The sequence below is a fragment of the Haemorhous mexicanus genome, chromosome 24, assembly GCF_027477595.1.
Source record: "Haemorhous mexicanus isolate bHaeMex1 chromosome 24, bHaeMex1.pri, whole genome shotgun sequence".
Taxonomy (NCBI): domain Eukaryota; kingdom Metazoa; phylum Chordata; class Aves; order Passeriformes; family Fringillidae; genus Haemorhous; species Haemorhous mexicanus.
Genome location: NC_082364.1, coordinates 6,512,072 through 6,532,277, shown reverse-complemented (window position 1 = coordinate 6,532,277; position 20,206 = coordinate 6,512,072). Strand labels below are relative to the sequence as shown.

Below are 20,206 nucleotides of genomic sequence, written 5' to 3'. Positions count from 1 at the left end.
AGCCAGGCTCCCCCTTTTCCTTGTAGGAACACCCAGGATCCCCCTTTTCCTTGCAGGAACAGCCAGGCTCCCCCTTTTCCTTGCAGGAACAGCCAGGATCCCCCTTTTCCTTGTAGGAACAGCCAGGATTCCCCTTTTCCTTGTAGGAACAGCCAGGCTCCCCCTTTTCCTTGCAGGAACACCCAGGATCCCCCTTTTCCTTGCAGGAACACCCAGGATCCCCCTTTTCCTTGCAGGAACACCCAGGATCCCCCTTTTCCTTGTAGGAACACCCAGGATTCCCCTTTTCCTTGTAGGAACACCCAGGCTCCCCCTTTTCCTTGCAGGAACACCCAGGCTCCCCCTTTTCCTTGCAGGAACAGCCAGGCTCCCCCTTTTCCTTGTAGGAACACCCAGGCTCCCCCTTTTCCTTGCAGGAACAGCCAGGCTCCCCCTTTTCCTTGCAGGAACACCCAGGATCCCCCTTTTCCTTGTAGGAACAGCCAGGCTCCCCCTTTTCCTTGCAGGAACACCCAGGCTCCCCCTTTTCCCCCTCATGCCCCAAACCCAAACAGTTCCTGTCCCTCCCCTCACTGCCATCAGCTCTGCCCACACCACCCTCCATCCCAAAGGGGTTTTTCCCCTCTAATTAAGCTGTTCCCAGCCCAGTGTCCCGTTAAAAACACCCACGAGGCCACGGCTGGGGCGGTGGGATGCTCGGGAATTTGGGGTTTATTTGTTATCCCACAAAAGCTGGGGAATAAAGCCAAGCAGGGCAGTGAATGTGCAGAGGGGAGAGGCACCTTGCACTTAAAACGATGCTCTGAAGCTCATGCACGCTATTCACACACTGCTATCTGATAAAAGGCCAGATAATGATGATTTCTAGAAGGGATGAGAGAAAGAGGCAGCACAAAAATCTCCCTCCAGCCCCCCAGCCCCACTCAGACTTACCCCAAGTTCAGCCTGGGGGAAAAGGAGCCACACTGAGCCCAGGTGACACTGCCAGTCGGGTGCCATGGCCTTAACAGAGGGAGAGACGAGGGAAAATTAAAATTAAATGGAAATTAAAAGGTCTGAGGGTTGAGAAAACGGCTGAAGAAACACAAAGATCTCATAAAGGATCCCTCAGTGGTTTTGCCACTGAGCACGGCCCCAGCTCCAGGGGCAGGAAAATCCCTTTCCACTTCTCTGGGAGAAGAGGGAGGAATCCTGAGCTCCTCCAGGCTCAGAGGGTGCAGCAGGGAGCCAGGAAAGGCAGGGCACAGGTCCCACCCAGCTGGCACGACGCACAGGGACCGGGGGGATTGAGGGGGCTCTGAACCCAGAAAGGGCAACCCCAAATCCCCAGGGGCAACCCCAACCCCCCCTCCCCAACCCCAGGCAGGATTTGGGCCGTTGGTGCTTCCCCACCTGGAAGAATTGGTGGTTTTTACATCAAATGGTCAGAGAGTGACTTAAAAAGCTCTTTTTCAGCTAAATGGGAACTTCTGTGTGAGAATCAACTCTGTTTTGCCCAAACTGAAGGTGAGACAACCCTCCCCATCCCACAATCCCCTTTGGTCAATTTTTAGCTAGGATTTAGGAAAAAAAAAGACCAAGATTTTAAAATGAATGAATGGAAAGAATTAATTACATTCAAACCTCATTAAGTTCAGGCACCCAGCTCAGGCTGGGCAGAGGTCACCTCTCACACCCAACCCTCGCTCACCCTTTCCAGCCAGGCAACACAAAAGTGCCTTTTTGGGGGGAAATCTTCCCTGCAGCTGTGAAACTGCATTTCTGTCTTGGCCATCTCCAGGAGAGAAGTAAATAAATGTGGAGGGACAAAGAAACAAACTTGCAAGTGCTTCTGGTGCCACTCAGGTGGGCCTAGGAGCAGAGCAGCTAAAGAAGGGCAGACTGCAGGCATCAGCTTTTTTTTTTTTTTTTTTTTTGTAGTTTTTATTTGAACACAGTATTCTGACAGAATGCAAAGTCAAAATCCTCAGTTAGTATCAGTATTTACACCAGTGAGAATGGGGATCAAGGTGGAGTCGATGTTTCACTCGGTAAAAAGATTTTTTGTTTTTTTCTTTTTTTAACAAGATAGAAGGCCCCCAAAAGTAGGGAATGCTGGGGAAGGATGGCCATGGAGGGGCTGAGAACAACTACCAAAACAGCCTGGTGGTGAAAGACGTCGGGTCTGAAGGCTCCACAGAAAAGTGTGAAAAGAAAATGCCACGCTGGAAGCTGACGGGCGGGATGCACTATTGTCACCTGTACGAATGGTGCAGCACGAGATGGCACCGCTCCTGTGACACTGGGGACAGGCAGGGGGCGGCCACGGCACTGCCACCAACCCCGGGGGGGCAGCCATGGAGCAGCCACGGCACTGCCACCAACCCCAGAGCAGCCATGGCAGTGCCACCAACCCCGGGGATGGACACATGGAACCACAGCAGTGCCACCAACTCTGGAGCAGCCATGGCAGTGCCACCAACCCCGGGGAAGGACACACAGAGCCACAGCAGTGCCACCAAGCCCAGGGATGGACACATGGAACCACAGCACTGCCACCAACCCTGGAGCAGCCATGGCAGTGCCACCAACCCCGGGGAAGGACACACAGAGCCACAGCAGTGCCACCAACCCTGGGGATGGACATATGGAGCAGCCACAGCAATGCCACCAACCCTGGAGCAGCCACAGCAGTGCCACCAAGCCCAGGGATGGACACATGGAACCCCAGCAGTGCCACCAACCCCACAGCAGCCATGGCAGTGGGGAGGGGTCACTGGAAGGAGCTGCTCCCTCCTGACCATCCAAACCAGAGCTTTGGGATGGAGGGGACCTTAAAGCCCAGCCAGTGCCACCCCCAGACTGTCACCAGGTGCTGGGCTCTGAGCTCGTCCCCTTTTGGGACAAAAACGCCAACCCAGGTGGGGCAGCTCCCCCAGTGCCCACCTGGCAGGTGCTGGGGCAGGTCCCTGGGCAGGTCTGGGGATGGTGCTGTGGCTCCTGCCACCTGCTCAGCTTCGGGGTTACAGCACACACGGGTGACAAACGCAGCCAGAACTGGGCACAAAAAGGGACAAACCGTGCTCCGCCACGGGATGGAGGCACTGCTGCTGCCCAGCTGTGTCATGGATTCGTTTCTTTGGGGAAAAGGAAGGAATCCTCGGCGCCAAGGTCCCCAGAGGCCAGGGACACTGCTGTGGGGGTGTCACAAGGGCTGGCTTTGGGGGCGAGGCCCCATCCCGCCCAAAATCTGCCAGGACGGGCGGGGCAGCCTCGGGCGGCACCCCCAGTGCCCTCGCCGGGCTCCCAGGAGCAGAGCAAAACAAAACCAAAAACCCCACAGGCAGCACAGGGCAGAGCACTGCCCCTCACAGCTGGAATGCACAGAGCACTGCCCCTCACAGCTGGAACGGGCACAGAGCACTGCCCCTCACAGCTGGAACGCACACAGCACTGCCCCTCACAGCTGGAACGGGCACAGAGCACTGCCCCTCACAGCTGGAACGGGCACAGAGCACTGCCCCTCACAGCTGGAACAGACAGAGCACTGCCCCTCACAGCTGGAATGCACAGAGCACTGCCCCTCACAGCTGGAATGCACACAGCACTGCCCCTCACAGCTGGAACGGGCAGAGCACTGCCCCTCACAGCTGGAATGGACAGAGCACTGCCCCTCACAGCTGGAACGGGCACAGAGCACTGCCCCTCACAGCTGGAACAGACAGAGCACTGCCCCTCACAGCTGGAATGCACAGAGCACTGCCCCTCACAGCTGGAATGCACACAGCACTGCCCCTCACAGCTGGAACGGGCAGAGCACTGCCCCTCACAGCTGGAATGCACAGAGCACTGCCCCTCACAGCTGGAAGGGGCAGAGCACTGCCCCTCACAGCTGGAATGCACACAGCACTGCCCCTCACAGCTGGAAAGGACAGAGCACTGCCCCTCACAGCTGGAACGGGCAGAGCACTGCCCCTCACAGCTGGAATGCACAGAGCACTGCCCCTCACAGCTGGAACGGACAGAGCACTGCCCCTCACAGCTGGAATGCACAGAGCACTGCCCCTCACAGCTGGAATGGCCACAGCACTGCCCCTCACAGCTGGAATGCACACAGCACTGCCCCTCACAGCTGGAACGGACAGAGCACTGCCCCTCACAGCTGGAATGGACAGAGCACTGCCCCTCACAGCTGGAATGCACACAGCACTGCCCCTCACAGCTGGAATGGACAGAGCACTGCCCCTCACAGCTGGAATGGCCACAGCACTGCCCCTCACAGCTGGAACGGGCAGAGCACTGCCCCTCACAGCTGGAATGGACAGAGCACTGCCCCTCACAGCTGGAATGCACAGAGCACTGCCCCTCACAGCTGGAACGGGCACACAGCACTGCCCCTCACAGCTGGAATGCACAGAGCACTGCCCCTCACAGCTGGAATGGACAGAGCACTGCCCCTCACAGCTGGAATGGACAGAGCACTGCCCCTCACAGCTGGAATGGACAGAGCACTGCCTCTCACAGCTGGAATGGACAGAGCACTGCCCCTCACAGCTGGAATGCTGGGATGCACTGGAACACAGGGAATACTCCCAAGGAACACACGGACACAGCCTCCACACCCCTCCTCCTTCTGGGAACGCCACCTCAGCTTGCTCCTCTCAGTTAAAGGCTTCTGCTCCTTCTAAGAGTTGTTCTCTTTCTCTTTTTAAATTATTTTAATTCCTGAATATTTCTTTTTTTTAATTTTTGTTTCTCAAATCTGAACTAGCGCTACACCTTCCACATCCAAACTATGTTGAAGCTTTTATTATTTCAATACTATGACAAAAAACACGGTTCACACTAAAATAGTCACGCACCCACAGTGCACAAGCTTGCAGATCTAAAGTAGAATTTAAAAAAAATAAAAGGGAAAATAAAATAAAATAAAAATTAAAAAAAAAAAAAGGAAATAATACCCAAACCCCAACAGGAGGAACATCTCTATACAATGGGCTGGTCTCTCCCTACACTCCTCTGCCTTCCTTCTGCTCAAAGCTCCTTTTCACCCCCAAATCTCAGTGTTGCTCCACAATTCCTGATAATAAATCCCATGGATCAGCTCCCCACCCCAAATCTCAGTGTTGCTCCACGATTCCTGATAATAAATCCCATGGATCAGCTCCCCACCCCAAATCTCAGTGTTACTCCACAATTCCTGATAATAAATCCCATGGATCAGCTCCCCACCCCAAATCTCAGTGTTACTCCATGATTCCTGATAATAAATCCCATGGATCAGCTCCCCACCCCAAATCTCAGTGTTACTCCATGATTCCTGATAATAAATCCCATGGATCAGCTCCCCACCCCAAATCTCAGTGTTACTCCATGATTCCTGATAATAAATCCCATGGATCAGCTCCCCACCCATAATTTCATTTTTCAGGTGCTGCCTCAGCCCTTGCCCAGGGATGGTCCTGGCACAAATTCCAGCCCCTGCTCCTGATGCAGGGTGGGTGCTGCTGGAGCTGGACCTGCAGGAAGGGTCTGGGGTCTGCCCAGCACCTCTGGGGAAAAGATCTTTTGAGTTTTAGTTTTAGGGTCAGAGGACATGGTATTTACTGAAATTGGACTTGACTGAAATGGGGATTTCCTGCAACTGGAATTTTCTGAAATTGGTGTTTACTGAAATTGGGACTTTCTGAAACTGTTATTTACTGAAATTGTTATTTACTGAAATTGGTGTTTACTGAAATGGGAAATTGCTGAAATTGGTGTTTACTGAAATTGGGATTTTCTGAAATTGGTCTTTACTGAAATTGTTATTTACTGAAATTGGTATTTACTGAAATGGGAATTTGCTGAAATTGGTATTTACCAAAACTGGTATTTTCCAAAACTGGAATTTGCTGAAATTGGAATTTGCTGAAATTGGAATTTTCCAAAATTGGAATTTACTGAAATTGGAATTTACTGAAACTGGAATTTTCTGCAACTGGAATTTTCTGCCCTGATCAGGAGGGGTTGATTTGGTCACACACCTGAGCCCAGACCAGCCCAAACTGTCCAACCTCCCTGGTGCCCCTCAGAGCTGAGGGAGGGCTCTGTGAAGGAAAGGGGAGAATGTCCTAAAAAAGCAGAGATGAGATTTCTCTTATGCAGTCAGGCCCAGGTCCAGCGAGGGACTTCAAACTGAATTTAAGCACAGAAGGATTTTCTCCAGCAACTCCCTCAGCCCCAGCAGGTTTGGGGATTGCTGGCTAAAGCCCTTGACTGGTGGCAAGTGGTCTGAACACCCCCACCCCCCAAAAAAACCCCAGACCAAACCCCAGCATCGCTTTTCTTCTTACTCCAGTAAGAAATAATAATAATAATAATAACAATAATAATAATAATAACAATAATTAAGAAAAGAGAAAAGGGGAAACAACTACTGTAAACATCCATGGTTGAAAATGTCTCCCTTTGCAAAGCAAGCATGCTGCTACCCTAGTGTCTAAAGGACTGGATTGACTGAAAAACCAAAAAAAGCAAAAGGAAAAAAAAAAAGGCAGCTATTTTACACATCCATTTCAACACAACAGAAGTTAAAAAAATATCTGTCAATTGTAAACACTGGAAAGAACCAAAGTTGGCCAAAACAAAACAAAAAAAATAATTGAACGTAAAATTGGAAAAGAAATGTAGAGTCTGAATACTGCAAATTGAAATACATCCCCCAAAGCTGCAATTTTGGCATTCTTCCTAAAAAAGAGATAACAATAATAAACCCCAAATGAAGGTCTAACGTGGCGAGCAGGATTCAGTCACAAAGAGCTCGAGACACTTTGCATACTGACCAGATACAAGGTGAACAGAAATTATAACTTATTTATGAGGCTTTACATATTTCAAACTCGACTGAAAAGTATAAAAATAAATTGTGGACTTTGTTCTTTAAGCACCAGCTGTGCCCAGCAGCACAGTGGTTATCTCTGCTATACTAACAAAGGAAACAACAGGGTCTCTTTTCTTTTTTTTTGTCTTTTTTGTGGTTTTTTTTGTGTCTAGGACTACTTGATTTTGAGCTTCCCAACCACACTGCAAGCAGCGTTGCAATGTTTGCCTGTTTGAACACACACAGGGCCAGCTGAGCCCTGATTTGGTGATGGGTTTAACCCTGTTTTTAACATGTTTTACTTTTTAAAAGCAAGTGCACAACGAATAGAACCTTTCTAGAAATCTCAAAGGAAGCAAACAACAGAAATCAAAATTAAAAAAAAAGAGAAGAAGAGGAAAAAAAAGGAAAGAAAAGGAAAAAAGAGACATTCCCTCCCTCCCCCCATTGATGCATTTTTCTGGTTGGTTGGTTTGTCTTTCTTTTTTAAAAAAAGGCAACAGACACTAGAGGAATGAGATGGGTGTGTGGGCTGTGATTTCAATGCTCGGGTGAAGCTTTCTGCCGTCCCCTCCGGTGCTGATCATGCTTTGCTCTCGCTCTCCTTTGTCTGTGTGGCTTCGTTGGGCACCGTCTTCACCTCTGCCGCGGGGCTCTTCCTGTCCTGCGCGGCGCCTTTGTCCTCTGCTGGGGATTTCCTGGGGAGAAGCACCACAAGGACAGGCTTTAGAGGCACAGAAACACAGCTGGGCTGAGTGGCTGGCTGGGAGCAGGTCTCCGGGAGAGCCGAGCTCAGCTCCCCCACCCTGCTTCACTCAGGGCTGGATTAACTTGTTTGGGCTTGTTCTGCTCAGCTGCAGGGGGGCACAAAGGAGCAGCAAGGAAACCTCCCCCAGCTGCAGAAGGATTTGGCTTTGGCACCCCAAACTGGTATTTACTGAAACTGGGATTTTCTGAAATTGGTATTTACCAAAACTGGTGTTTTCCGAAACTGGAATTAGCTGAAACACTTTGGAATCTGCTGACAATTCAGCAGCAATCCCATTTTTTGTGTTCCTGCAGGAAGCCAGTCCTGAAACCCCCAGGGTGCTGGAGAAAGGGGAACACAGGAGACGGGAATTCTATCACAGACATCTTCACAAGCCTGAGGGAGGTGACACCCTCACAGGTGACAACTGCCAGCCCAGCCAGGGTCCAACATCTGCAGCACAGCTGGGACCCCCCAGCCCCCAGTGCTGCTCTCTCTCTCCTGCCCTGCTCAGGGTGCTCCCCTCTCTCAGCCAGGCTCACACTGCCCCAGCCTGGGGACAGCCCCGAGCCTCCAGCGCTGCCACCCCTGCCCTGGGCACTGCTCGCAGCCCAGCCTGGCCCTGAGTGAGCCCGGAGTGAGCCCGGAGTGAGCCCTGAGTGAGCCCTGAGGCTCCTCTGACCCGCAGGAGATGGGACCTGGGGGCTGTGCTCAGCCACCTGCAGAACCTGAGGAGAGCTCTTCACACCAAACTGAGCTATTTCTGCTCTTCCTTAGGAAACAATAGAAACAGACAAAGCTGCCCAAGAGCCTGAGCAACAACAACGATTTATCTCTGACCAACTCCCAGCTCCCTGTCCTCTGCCTCCCTGGCACAGCCTACACAGCTCTCCTCCTGGCACCTTCCGAGGCAAGCCCCGTGGGCTCTCGGGTGAGTTAGTTGGCTAAGGGAACAGTGAGATTAGTCAAGAGAACACCCAACAGAGGACACAGCACGAGCACCAGGGCACGAGGGACACAGCACACAACCAACACGAGAGTAAAGGCGGCCGTACTCGGTCTTTGCGGGGGCAGAGCTGTCTGCAGCGGCAGCAGCAGGCTCGGGGGCTTGCCCACCAGCCCCGCCGGCAGCAGGAGGAGAAGCAGTGCCAAGAGCTGCAAAAACATCCTTGGCAAGGTCAATGTCTGGTGGCTTGAAGGTCCCTTCGTCCATTTTAAAGTCCTCGTTCTGCGAGGGGTTGGCGGCGCTGCCCGCGGCAGCCTCGCTCTTGGCGTCGCTCGGGTTCTTGGGGGTCTCTGCCGGGCTCTTCACCGTGCTGGGCTGCACGGGCTCCTTCTCGGGGCTCTTGGCCACCTCCTGCTTGGCCTCGGAGGGAGCTGCAGGGCTCGCGAGGCCGGCGGGGCTGGGGGCGGCCGCCTTGTTCCCGGCTTTGGCGGCGTCGGCCGCGGCGGCGCTGGGGCTGAGCACGGCCTGCCCCGGCAGGACACTTGAAGATAAATTACTGGTGGCCGGAGCAGAGCTGGGGGTGTCGCTGAGATCAACGAGAGGGGCCACTTTGGGGGTGGAGGAGGGCGCCGGGGACGCCGCCGAGGTGGCGCCTTTGGCCGGGGTGGCCTGGCCGGGGCCCGCGGCGGCGTCGGGAGCGGCCGCGGGCGGCGGGGCAGTGCTGGAGGTCAGCGTGGTGCTCTCGCTGGTGGGGCTGTTCTGGGCAGTGGCAAAGGTTTCAGTGATAGTGTCAGAGTTAGTGGTGCCCGTGGTGACAGAAGGCAGCATGTCCTCCACCGTGGCCGCGGTGTCGGCGGCGTGCCTGCGAGGGGGACACGGGGACAAGAGAGAGAGAGAGGGAGAGAGGGAAAGAGAGAGAGAGAGAGAGAGAGACAATGAAGGCCCGAAACGACAGCAGGGAGAGGGGGCAGAGAGGGCAGAGAGGGAGAGTGAGGACAGCACACACACGTGACATGGAGGGGGACTCGGGAGCAGAGACGTGCAGAGGTCAGACATGCAAAGGGAGCCAGGCTGGCATGGCTGAGGATCATCAGGAAGAGAAAAAAGCCAAGAGGATGTGACCTGCAGGAATGGTTTGTTCACGTGGAGTGTTTGGGCTGAGGCAAATGGGATCCTGGCAGCTTGCAGAGACTCTTCTCAGCTCAAACTCTCCTCTCAGCCTGTGGCTCCTGACCCCTCCAGGCAGCTCTGCCACCCCCCTGAGCCTGCAGCCCTGTGCCACCTGCCACCAACACAACACAACGCGGTGCCAGCGTGGCACCCTGGATCCAGCGTGTTGGGACCCTGGATCCAGCCCCTCACCTCGTCCTGTCCTGCTGCTGCAGGTTTGGCTGCAGGCCTGCACAGCCCCCTCAGACCCAAACTCCTTCCTCACACGTGAATGCAGACTCAGGCCCCGTCCAGCTCCCAGCTCTCTCTCAGAACGCTCAGCCTTGCTGTGACTCCACATCCAGCACCCAGCTCCTGGGGAGGATCTCTCCCCACGGCTCCAGGCTCTCAGCCAGCACTGCTGGGGCTGGTTTTGCTCTGGATCCTTTGCAGATCCTGGACAGTGCTGGATCTCCACACGGGACAGAGCCTTTCAGCAAACACTGCTTCCTTCCCCTTCCCTTCCAGTGCTGGGAACAGCAACCACTGAAGCTTGAGAGGAGGCACTTCCTCACTGGCACGCGGAGATTTTACCTTTCTTCCTCTCTTCCTGCCCTAACTGCTGTTCCTGAGGGACTGGGGCAGCTGAGGGCAATGCAGTGACCCTGTGCTAGGGCTGCCTAAGGCCACATACTCTGGCTCTGTCAGCGGCGTGGTCTCGTTGGGCTCCGTGTGCTTCCCCCCGTCGTGGTTGGGGGTCCTCTCCTCCTCCGTGCGCACCTCCACGATGGGCTCCTTGGACTCATCCTTCCTGTAACGAGGGAACGGCGTGGGCAGTGATGGCTGCTCCTGCAGAGACAGCCAGGCACGGCCACGGGCACACAGGGACACGGGCAGGGCCACGGGCACGGCCACAGCCACAGCCTGACACAGCCACGGGCACACAGGGACACAGGCAGGGCCACGGGCACAGCCACAGCCACAGCCTGACACGGCCACGGGCACACAGGGACACGGGCACGGCCAGGCACGGCCACAGCCACAGCCTGACATGGCCACGGGCACACAGGGACACGGGCAGGGCCACGGGCACGGCCAGGCACGGCCACAGCCACAGCCAGGCACAGCCACGGGCACACACGGCCACAGGCAGGGCCACGGGCACGGCCACAGCCACAGCCTGACATGGCCACGGGCACACAGGGACACGGGCAGGGCCACGGACATGGCCACAGCCACAGCCTGACACGGCCACGGGCACACAGGGACACGGGCAGGGCCACGGGCACGGCCACAGCCACAGCCTGACATTGCCACGGGCACACACGGCCACGGGCAGGGCCACGGGCACGGCCACAGCCACAGCCTGACATTGCCACGGGCACACAGGGACACGGGCAGGGCCATGGGCACGGCCACAGCCACAGCCTGACATTGCCACGGGCACACAGGGACACGGGCAGGGCCACGGGCACGGCCAGGCACGGACACAGCCTGACACGGCCACGGGCCCGAGCCGGGAGCGCTCCTGGGGTCACTGCTCCTTCCAGCACGGAGCTCCACTGGTGTCCAGCACTGGGATGTCCAGCACTGGGATGTCCAGAACTGGGATGTCCAGAACTGGGATAACTGGGATGTCCAGCACTGGGATGTCCAGCACTGGGATGTCCAGAACTGGGATGTCCAGAACTGGGATGTCCAGCACTGGGATGTCCAGAACTGGGATAGCTGGGATGTCCAGCACTGGGATGTCCAGCACTGGGATGTCCAGAACTGGGATGTCCAGCACTGAGATGACTGGGATGACTGGGATGTCCAGAACTGGGATGTCCAGCTTTGGGATGTCCAGCACAGGTGTGATCAGCACTGGGATAACTGGGATGTCCAGCACTGGAATGTCCAGAACTGGGATAACTGGGATGTCCAGAACTGGGATGACTGGGATGTCCAGCATTGGGATGTCCAGCACTGGGATGTCCAGAACTGGGATAACTGGGACGTCCAGCACTGGGATGTCCAGCTCTGAGATGTCCAGCACTGGGATATCCAGCACTGGGATGACTGGGATGACTGGGATGTCGAGCACTGGGATGACTGGGATAACTGGGATGTCCAGCACTGGGATGTCCAGCTCTGGGGCCACCGATTTGATGGCTACCAACAGCAATGAGACCGAACCCCCGAGGAACAGCCCCAAGCCCACCTTCCTGCCAGCCCCAAGAGAGCACCACCCCCCTCCCCACAGAGCTGAGGGCCCCCTCCCTGAGCCCCTTTGCTGCCCCTGGGGCACAGAGGGGGTTCTGGGGGCACAGAGGGGGGTTTTGGGGCACAGAGGGGGGTTTTGGGGTCAGTACTCACGAGAAGGCTGCCTTGCCCTCCTCCATGTCCTTGCCCTTGGCCCCCGGGCCGGACTTGCCGCACAGGTTGACGGCGATGCACATGAGCAGCCCACACTTGTTCAGGAAGTAGCAGGTGACATCCACGGCCACCAGCAGCGCCACGAAGACCACCACGAGGATGCCAATGATGGCAGCAGTGCCCAGGCCCGAGGCAGGGCTAGTGCTGGCTTCAGACACCAAGGGAGAGAAGAGAAGGCGTTCGGGTTAAAATCCGGGGTTTCAGGGCTCACACTTGGCTGCACTAAGTTGCTTTTTCAGAAGTCCACCCTCTGCACCAGCCCTGTGCAATGACCAGTGCTTCATCCTACAGAGAACCTCCCTGAAAGGATGGCCCTGATGGGGCTTCTCCCATCCCTGCTGGCATGAAGCCTGGGAAGCAAAGAGCAGAATCCCTGCTGAGCACAGGGCAGGGCTCCTGCTTCCCTCCTCCTCCTCCTGCTCAAGAGGAAGGCCCAGAGTGGCCCTGGCCCTGCCCAAGGAGCAGTGGGAGCAAAGGCCAGGCTCTGCAGCAGGGTTTTCCTGGTGGGATACAAATCACTGGGGGCTGCTCAGGGCTGGTGAGCCCTGGGGGGGTGAAACTGAGCCAAGGCCCTCCCTGGAGCTCAGGTGAGACCCAGCTCTGCAGAACCTGCTCATGGCTCCCCAGCCTCTCACCAGGCCAGCCCCCAGAGCCCAAACCCTTGGAACCTTTGCTCTGCAGAGCCCCCAGCAGAGCCCCTGATCCCCCACCTGGACAGGTGAGAAGAGCCTTCCCAGGGCTCCACAGAGGCACAGCCTCTGCCATGCATTTCTCTGGGTAAAACAGGAGGCAGAGAGGTGATGTTTCATTTTGGGACCCCGAGCTGGATCAAGGGATGCAGATTCCAGCAGGAAAAGTGCAGAAAAGCCACAGTGAGGCACCAGAGTCACTCTGGGATCACAAGTCCAGCCCCTGGTGAGCAGAACACTGTCCCACTGTCCCCAGCAGGGTGACAGGGATTCACCCCCCCCAGTGCCTGCAGGGAGTGAGCAGGGCAGGGATTTCCCCTCTGGATCCCTGCAGGGATGAGTCAATAATCCAGGTGAGCTGTGTCACACCTCCCACCCACCCCCTGTGTGGGCCCAGGGGAGCACAGATCAGACTTCCCTGGGTGCCCCAGAGCTGGAACATTCCCCTTCTGGAGAACTCCACTCACACCACGTGCTGCTCTTTGTCTCCTCTCCCCCTCCAGCTTCTCCAGGAGCTGCCACCCCCCAATTCCTGCCCTGGCAGGCACAGACCCCTGAGCTCCCCCAGAGCCCTGAGGAGAGCCCTGGGCAGGTACCAGCCCCCCAGCCCTGCCCTGCTCCCCTGCCCCAGGAGGAGGAGGAGGATGGAGCTGGGGAGAAGCAGGGCAGGCCTGCAGAGGAATGTCCCTGTTCCTGTGCCATTCTGGGATTTCACACCTCAGCCAAGGAAACTGGGCCAAGGTAAGTGCCTGCAATTTGGGTTTCTAGGCTGGGAAGGGAGCCCTGCAATGGGCAGGAACTTTCCAACCTTTCCCATTAGCTGTGGGCTCAGAAATCCTAACTGGCATGAACTGAAATTCCAAACTTTCCAGGGACTGGCACAAGGAAACATAATATAAAAATCCTCCACAACCCTGTGGACCTGGCAGGCTCTTGGTGCTGCCTTTCTTTTCCTTGTAAAGGAATTTTGCTGCTCCTACAAAAAGCAGGAATCATAGTGGAGATTATTCTTTTCACAGACTGTCCCATCTGATTAAATTAAATTGATCTCCAAATACTTTCTGGAACCATTCCCTCCATCTTGTAGCTGGACTTATGTTGTATTTAATGAAACTAATATTTAGACATCCCTAAGGGGTTTGCTAACTCTGTGTGCAAAAGAAATGTATAAATAAATAAAGAAATGTATAAATAATGTGGGGCAGCTGCTCACGCTGTGTGTATGAAATAAATGTAATAAATTGATGTTGGACATTTCTGACCTGATCCACATCCAGCCCTTCCATTAATCCCCTTTTGCCATTCTCAGGACACGGAGGAATAACATTTCCACTGGTTAAATAAGGAAACACAAACCATTAAAGAACTTCTGGAGTCCTCAATTCTAAAGAAGTGAAGAATTTATTAATTACAAATTATGTTTTCCAATGGAAAATGAGCTTCCTGCGAGACTGGCTTTTCTAACCCCCTCCTTTCACAGTGCACAGGAAAACCACCCAGCAGTTTCAACTGCTGCCCAAAACCTGCCCTGTCAGAGAGAGCTCAGCTGGGGCTTCCTGGGGGGGTCTCAGCTACACAATGTCCAGGCAGAGACACAGAAAGGGTGCAGAGGAGCAGGTGGGCCTGAGGCAGGGCAAAGCTCTGACAGCATTTGGCAAAAGGAAGAAGAAGAAGATGAAGAAGAAGAAGAAGAAGGGACAAACCAAACCAGACCACTTTGTGCAGCCAGCAGCAAAGCCCAGGGGAGCAGCTCTTGGCTCCCAGGGGAGCTCCCTGAGCAGGAGCTTTTCCAGGGCTGTTCTCCCAGACACTGCCCAGCCCAGCCTGGGGAGTCAGGAGTGAGTGTCCCTGCTCTGCCAGGGACAGAGACCCCCGTTCCACCCTGTGAGTGAGCTCCCAGCAGCCTGGGGAGCTGGCCTGGGGCAGGGATGGGCATTTGGGATCTCCCAGAGCTGCCACCATGCTGATTCCTGTGCATGGTGGCCTCAGAGCTCTGCTCCTCCTGGCTCTGCTGGGCCTGAAGGGACCCTAAATCCCATCCATGCCACCCCTGCCATGGCAGGGACACCTTCCCCCATCCCAGGCTGCTCCCAGCCCCATCCAACCTGGCCCTGGGCACTGCCAGGGAGCCTGGGCAGCCTCAGCTGCTCTGGGAATCCCATCCCAGCCCCTCCCCACCTTCACAAGGAAGAATTCCTTCCCAAGACCCCACCTAACCCTGCCCCCTGGCAGTCTGAAGCCATTCCCCCCTTCCTGGAAATAATCCCTCTTCCCTTTTCCTGCCAGCTCCTTCGGGTCCTGCAAGGGGCACTTAGGTCACCCCAAAGCTGCTCTCTGCAGGCTGCACACAGAGTGACACCCAAATCCTCTTTCCTGGACAAATCACAGCCCTGCCCCAAGGGCCCACCCCACCCCAGCAGCTCCAAGAGCCAGGAGAAGCTGGTTTTGAAACCCTTTAGATCAAACCTTCTTTTTATCCCCAGAACCTCGGAGGTGCAGACACCTGCAGCTGCTCCTGGTGGAGCAGGACGTTCCCAAACCTTCCTGCCCATGAAAACAGCCAAACAATGCTCTGAGAAACAGCTCTGGGAATGTGGAGGGACTTCAGCAAACTGGGAACCCTGCAGGGCTGCAGCCCCTCACACACACAGGAACTGCAGGTGCCTGGGGCACGAGAATCCCAGTGCTGAGCTTCTCCTGCTTCCCCCTCTGAGCCCCTCCTGCTTCCCCCTCTGAGCCTGGGGCACGAGAATCCCAGTGCTGAGCTTCTCCTGCTCCCACCTCTGAGCCTGGGGCACGAGAATCCCAGTGCTGAGCTTCTCCTGCATCCACCTCTGAGCCCCTCCTGCTCCCACCTCTGAGCTTCTGCCTCCTCTCTGGCTTTTCCAAAATCTCTATCTGAATCTCATTTTACTCACACCAAGGCCTGAGACCCCCAACATGACTCCCCAAGGGTCTGACAGATCCCTGGTACCTGGCACGTTACAAATCTGCACAAATCAGTGCTAAACCCCCAGTTCTGCTCCTCATTTTAACCAACCCAAAGAAGCACTTGCTGTCTCTGTGCCATGCTGGCTGGAGTCTGGGATTCACTTCAGGCACACTCAGGGTGTCTCAGCTGCTTGCCAGGGCTGTGCCACAGAGAATCCTGAACCCTCTCAGGGACAGAACCCCCTCCACAGGTGCTGCTCTCTCTCCACACCAACCTCACAAAGTTACAGAGATAATTTTAATGACTGATTTTGATGAGAAACATCTCAGCCTCAGGCAGGGACCTCCCTCTGTGGATGAGGGAAACCCACAGAAAGCTGATCTCAGACCTACAATGAGCTCAATTAATCCAGTTAGAGGGGAAATCACACCATTTTTTAGTACCAGGATTATTCTGCTGCACTTCAGCAAACTCCAAAGCTCTAACAAAGCATCTACACTCTACAACTCTGGAAACGAGGGGGTTTTGTTAAAAAAATAAAATAAAATGAAACCACAGGCTTTTGTGTGTGACACCTGCATCAAGTTTGCATTTACAATGCAGACAGGAAAGTTCCCAACTCATAAAGATGAGCTCTGAACCAACACAGCAGAGTCAGACACCAGTGAGGGCAGGATTTTGTCTGTCCCAGTGAGAATTCTGTCAGGAAGATGAACCCCACCCAGCTGAGAGGCTTTGAGACCTTCTGGACAGACAATTCAAAAGAGAGACCCCTGATCTGAGGAGAGCATCAGATGGGATGGATTTCCTATCCCATGGATTTCCTGTTCCAGTGGATTTCATATCCCCATATTTCATATCCCAATGGATTTCATATCCCATGGATTTCCTGTTCCAGTGGATTTGATATCCCAAATTTCCTATCCCATGGATTTCATATCCCATGGATTTCCTATCCCAATGGATTTCCTGCTCCAATGGATTTCCTATCCCAATAGATTTCATATCTCAAATTTCCTATCCCAATGGATTTCCTACCCCAAATTTCATATCCCAATGGATTTCCTGTTCCAGTGGATTTCATATCTCAAATTTCCTATCCCATGGATTTCCTAACCCAGTATTTCATATCCCAATGGATTTCATATCCCAAATTTCCTATCCCAATGAATTTCCTGCTCCAATGGCTTTCCTATCCCATGAATTTCATATCCCAATGGATTTCCTGCTCCAATGGCTTTCCTATCCCATGAATTTCATATCCTAATGGATTTCCTGCTCCAATGGATTTCATATCTCAAATTTCCTATCCCAATAGGTTTCCTATCCCAATGGATTTCATATCCCAAATTTCATATCCCAATGGATTTCCTATCACAAAATATTCACTGGGGTTCTTGTGTCGGGTTTTTTGTGGGTTTTTGTGGGGTTTTTTTTGGGTGGGGAGTTCTGGGTTTTTTATTTCAAAGAAGCAACGCAAAAACCATCTGAGTTTTGTTGGAGGGAATTCCCAGGATTTGACACCAAAGATGGCTCTGCTGCACCAGTTTAGCCCAGGGATTCCTCCTGCCCCACACACACACAGACAAGAAGATGATTAAGGATCAGTAACCCCAACTCTGCTGCTCAGCTAACTCCACCCGAGCCAAGATTTCCTGTCAGGACAGCAAGGGAAGGGATCTCTGCTAACACAGCCTGGGAACCCACGGGCACTGTGTGCCAGCAGCACCCTGCCCACCAGGGAGGGACAAGGAGGAGGGGAAAAGCAGCAGTGGGGTCCCAGCAGATGTTTATGGTCAGAGCAGCACGGCAGGAAAACCTTCCAGACATCTGAATCCACATGCAAGAGCCCCCAGAGACATCTGGGCAATCAGCAGGATGGTCTCTGACAAATCTTCTCTTTCTTTTACAGTCTGTGGGTTTGTGGATGGGGCCTCCTTTTGCACAAGATCAGCACCAGATGTGCAGAGAAATCAGTAAAAAGCAGGATCTTAAAGGCTTTCAACATTGCACCTTCCTTTGATGAAAACAGCAAGCAAACAACACAAAAAAAATCTTTCTTTACATCCATTTAAAAGGGCAAATTCATTACAAGTAACAAAAAAAAAAAAGTTAAAGAGAAAAAACTTGGCTTAAACCTTTCTTCCTTGTTACAAAATACTGACTCTTTCAAATTAAACATTTTTTTTAAGTGTTCTGTGTTTCTTTTTTTGTTTTGTTTTGTTTTTCTCTGAACTGACACGATCCTCTGAAGCAAAGTTATCTCCTTCCACACCTTGGTGGGACCCAGGCCTTGCCAAGCAAATATTGCTTTATTTGACTCTTTGTTGGAAAGTTTCTAACAGAGCAAAAGCAGAGTCACTGCAGAGAGAAGCAATGAGACAAAGGAGGACGACGCTGATGGACTTCCCAAGGTCGCTGCAGGTGCCAGACAATGGTTCCCAGGAGGGGGGAATATGGTTGTTGGAAAAACAAATTTGGTGCATGTGGCAAGCGTGGATGTTCCCCGTGAGATCCAAGGTGACCATGGATGACAGACATAGGAAAGGAGTCGGGGGAAAAGGGAGAGGGGAGGGAGAGGAAGGAAGAGAGGAAGAAAAAAAGAAAGAAAGAGAGAGAAAGAGAGAGAGAGAGAAAGAGAGAGAAAAATAGATAAAAAAAATTAGGTCATAAATACAGAAAACATAAGAATCAAAGGTTTAATTTAATCTCGTAAATTAAAATGGCTCAGGGTTCAAGGAGCAGCACATCCAGCACAAAAGGGGCAGAAGCTCAGCAAAGCCCAAAGCTGCAGAGCAGGGTCCAAGGCAGGGGGGTGGGGAGTGCAAGCAAATGAGATTCAAATGAAGGGACAGAAGGGGCTCAGCGAGAGACAGGGAGATGGTGTCTGGAGCCTCTGAAGAGAGCACAACGCTGCCTTCAGCAGGGAAAAGGAAAACAAGAAAAGCTTTGGTGCAGCAGAGAATCCACCTGCCTGTCCAAGCCCTTCCCCAAAGCCAGGATAAAAAATCCCCTTTATCCTGAGGCAGCACCAAGGTCTCAGGAGTCCTCTGACTCTGCCACTCAGCCTCCCAGCTGCTGGGAACCACAACAACAACCATCACACTGGCACTGGAGTTATTATTGTTATTATTTCTGAAAATAACACCCTTATCCTCCCAGCCACTCAGAACTCTGCCCAGGTGAGGGGAACAAAGGACTCCACACAATAAATGCACATTTTCCTGCAGGGAATCCCTGGTCATTGCTGTCAGGCACAGCACAGCTCCTGTTACAGCACTGGCTCTGACTCCTGCACGGCCCATCCTGAGATAAAACCACAGAAATGCCTTGGGAACAACAGGGGAAGGGGAAGGGGAAGGGGAAGGGGAAGGGGAAGGGGAAGGGGAAGGGGAAGGGGAAGGGGAAGGGGAAGGGGAAGGGGAAGGGGAAGGGGAAGGGGAAGGAGAAGGAGAAGGAGAAGGAGAAGGAGAAGGAGAAGGAGAAGGAGAAGGAGAAGGAGAAGGAGAAGGAGAAGGAGAAGGAGAAGGAGAAGGAGAAGGAGAAGGAGAAGGAGAAGGAGAAGGAGAAGGAGAAGGAGAAGGAGAAGGAGAAGGAGAAGGAGAAGGAGAAGGAGAAGGAGGAGAAGGAACACACAGAGCCTCTTCCCTGCTGCAGCTTGGCAGCGAAACCTGTGGGGCTGCACGGCAGAGGAAAAACCAACCTGTCCCTGGAAATATTCTCAGAATTTCAGTCTGGGCACCAGGGAACACCTCAGGAGGCCAAAATGACAAAAACTCAGGAGAGACAGTCACAAAGGCAGCAATAACCACGGCACTGCACAAGGACACAGCCCTTCCTGAGGAGCAGCTGAGTTCCAGCTCCTGGGGCAGCCTGCACAGCCAAAATCTGAATTTTCCACCTGCAAAATCTGAGTGGCAGCCTCAGACCCCAGCTCCTCCTGGGCTCCACACCGAGCTAAGCAAGGAGTAACTGCAGAGAGGCCAGAGAAGTTTCAGCTCTGGTAACAAACTGGCTTTTCCCTGGTTTTTAGAGGGTTCCTGCTCATGTTACATGGATTAAAGGGCTCAGAGGGGGAGCAAGGGTTAGAGCTGTTGAAAATGAGAACCACAGAGTGAGTTAGTGAGTTACTGAGGGTCCTTCCACCCAAAACTATGCCCTGTTCAAGCACCCCCAGGCTCTCCTTTGGCCCATCTCCCTCCTCCTCACTGCCAGTCCCACTTTTCCCACTTTTTCACCCATTTCTGCGCTCAGCAATGTGACCTGCCTCAGCCAGAGGGGCTGCAGCATTCCCACAAGGTCTGAGCAGTTCCCTCACAATGGGAATGGGCTCAGGGGAGCAGGGACTGGATTCTCAGGGAAAGACTGAGGGAAACTCTCTGCTTTCAAGGGAAAAGATGAATGAAATCCCATCAGGATGGGCTGGAGCACCAAGCCTGCCTGTGCAGGGAGGCCCTGACTCAGCACCCCTGGCTTTGACCAC

The 20,206-nt window shown here is 53.8% G+C and overlaps 1 protein-coding gene across 8 annotated transcripts in view; it reads right to left on the bottom strand.

The window, feature by feature from the left end:
- Positions 1–4,772: 4,772 nt before the first annotated feature.
- The window catches only part of NCAM1 (neural cell adhesion molecule 1), a 100,660-nt gene continuing 85,226 nt past the window's right edge, over positions 4,773–20,206 (bottom strand). For 3 of the 8 annotated variants that reach the window (XM_059867183.1, XM_059867186.1, XM_059867187.1), the window contains 3 exons: positions 12,043–12,250; positions 10,379–10,495; positions 4,773–7,539 (listed from right to left, as the gene is read on the bottom strand). In XM_059867183.1, coding sequence (XP_059723166.1) covers positions 7,425–7,539; positions 10,379–10,495; positions 12,043–12,250 — 440 coding nt within the window. In that variant the 3' untranslated portion in view covers positions 4,773–7,424. Of the gene's footprint in view, positions 7,540–8,644; positions 9,398–10,378; positions 10,496–12,042; positions 12,251–14,173; positions 18,142–20,206 lie in introns of those variants that run through there. The other 5 variants (XR_009489341.1, XR_009489343.1, XR_009489342.1 and 2 more) reach the window with 3 other exon arrangements.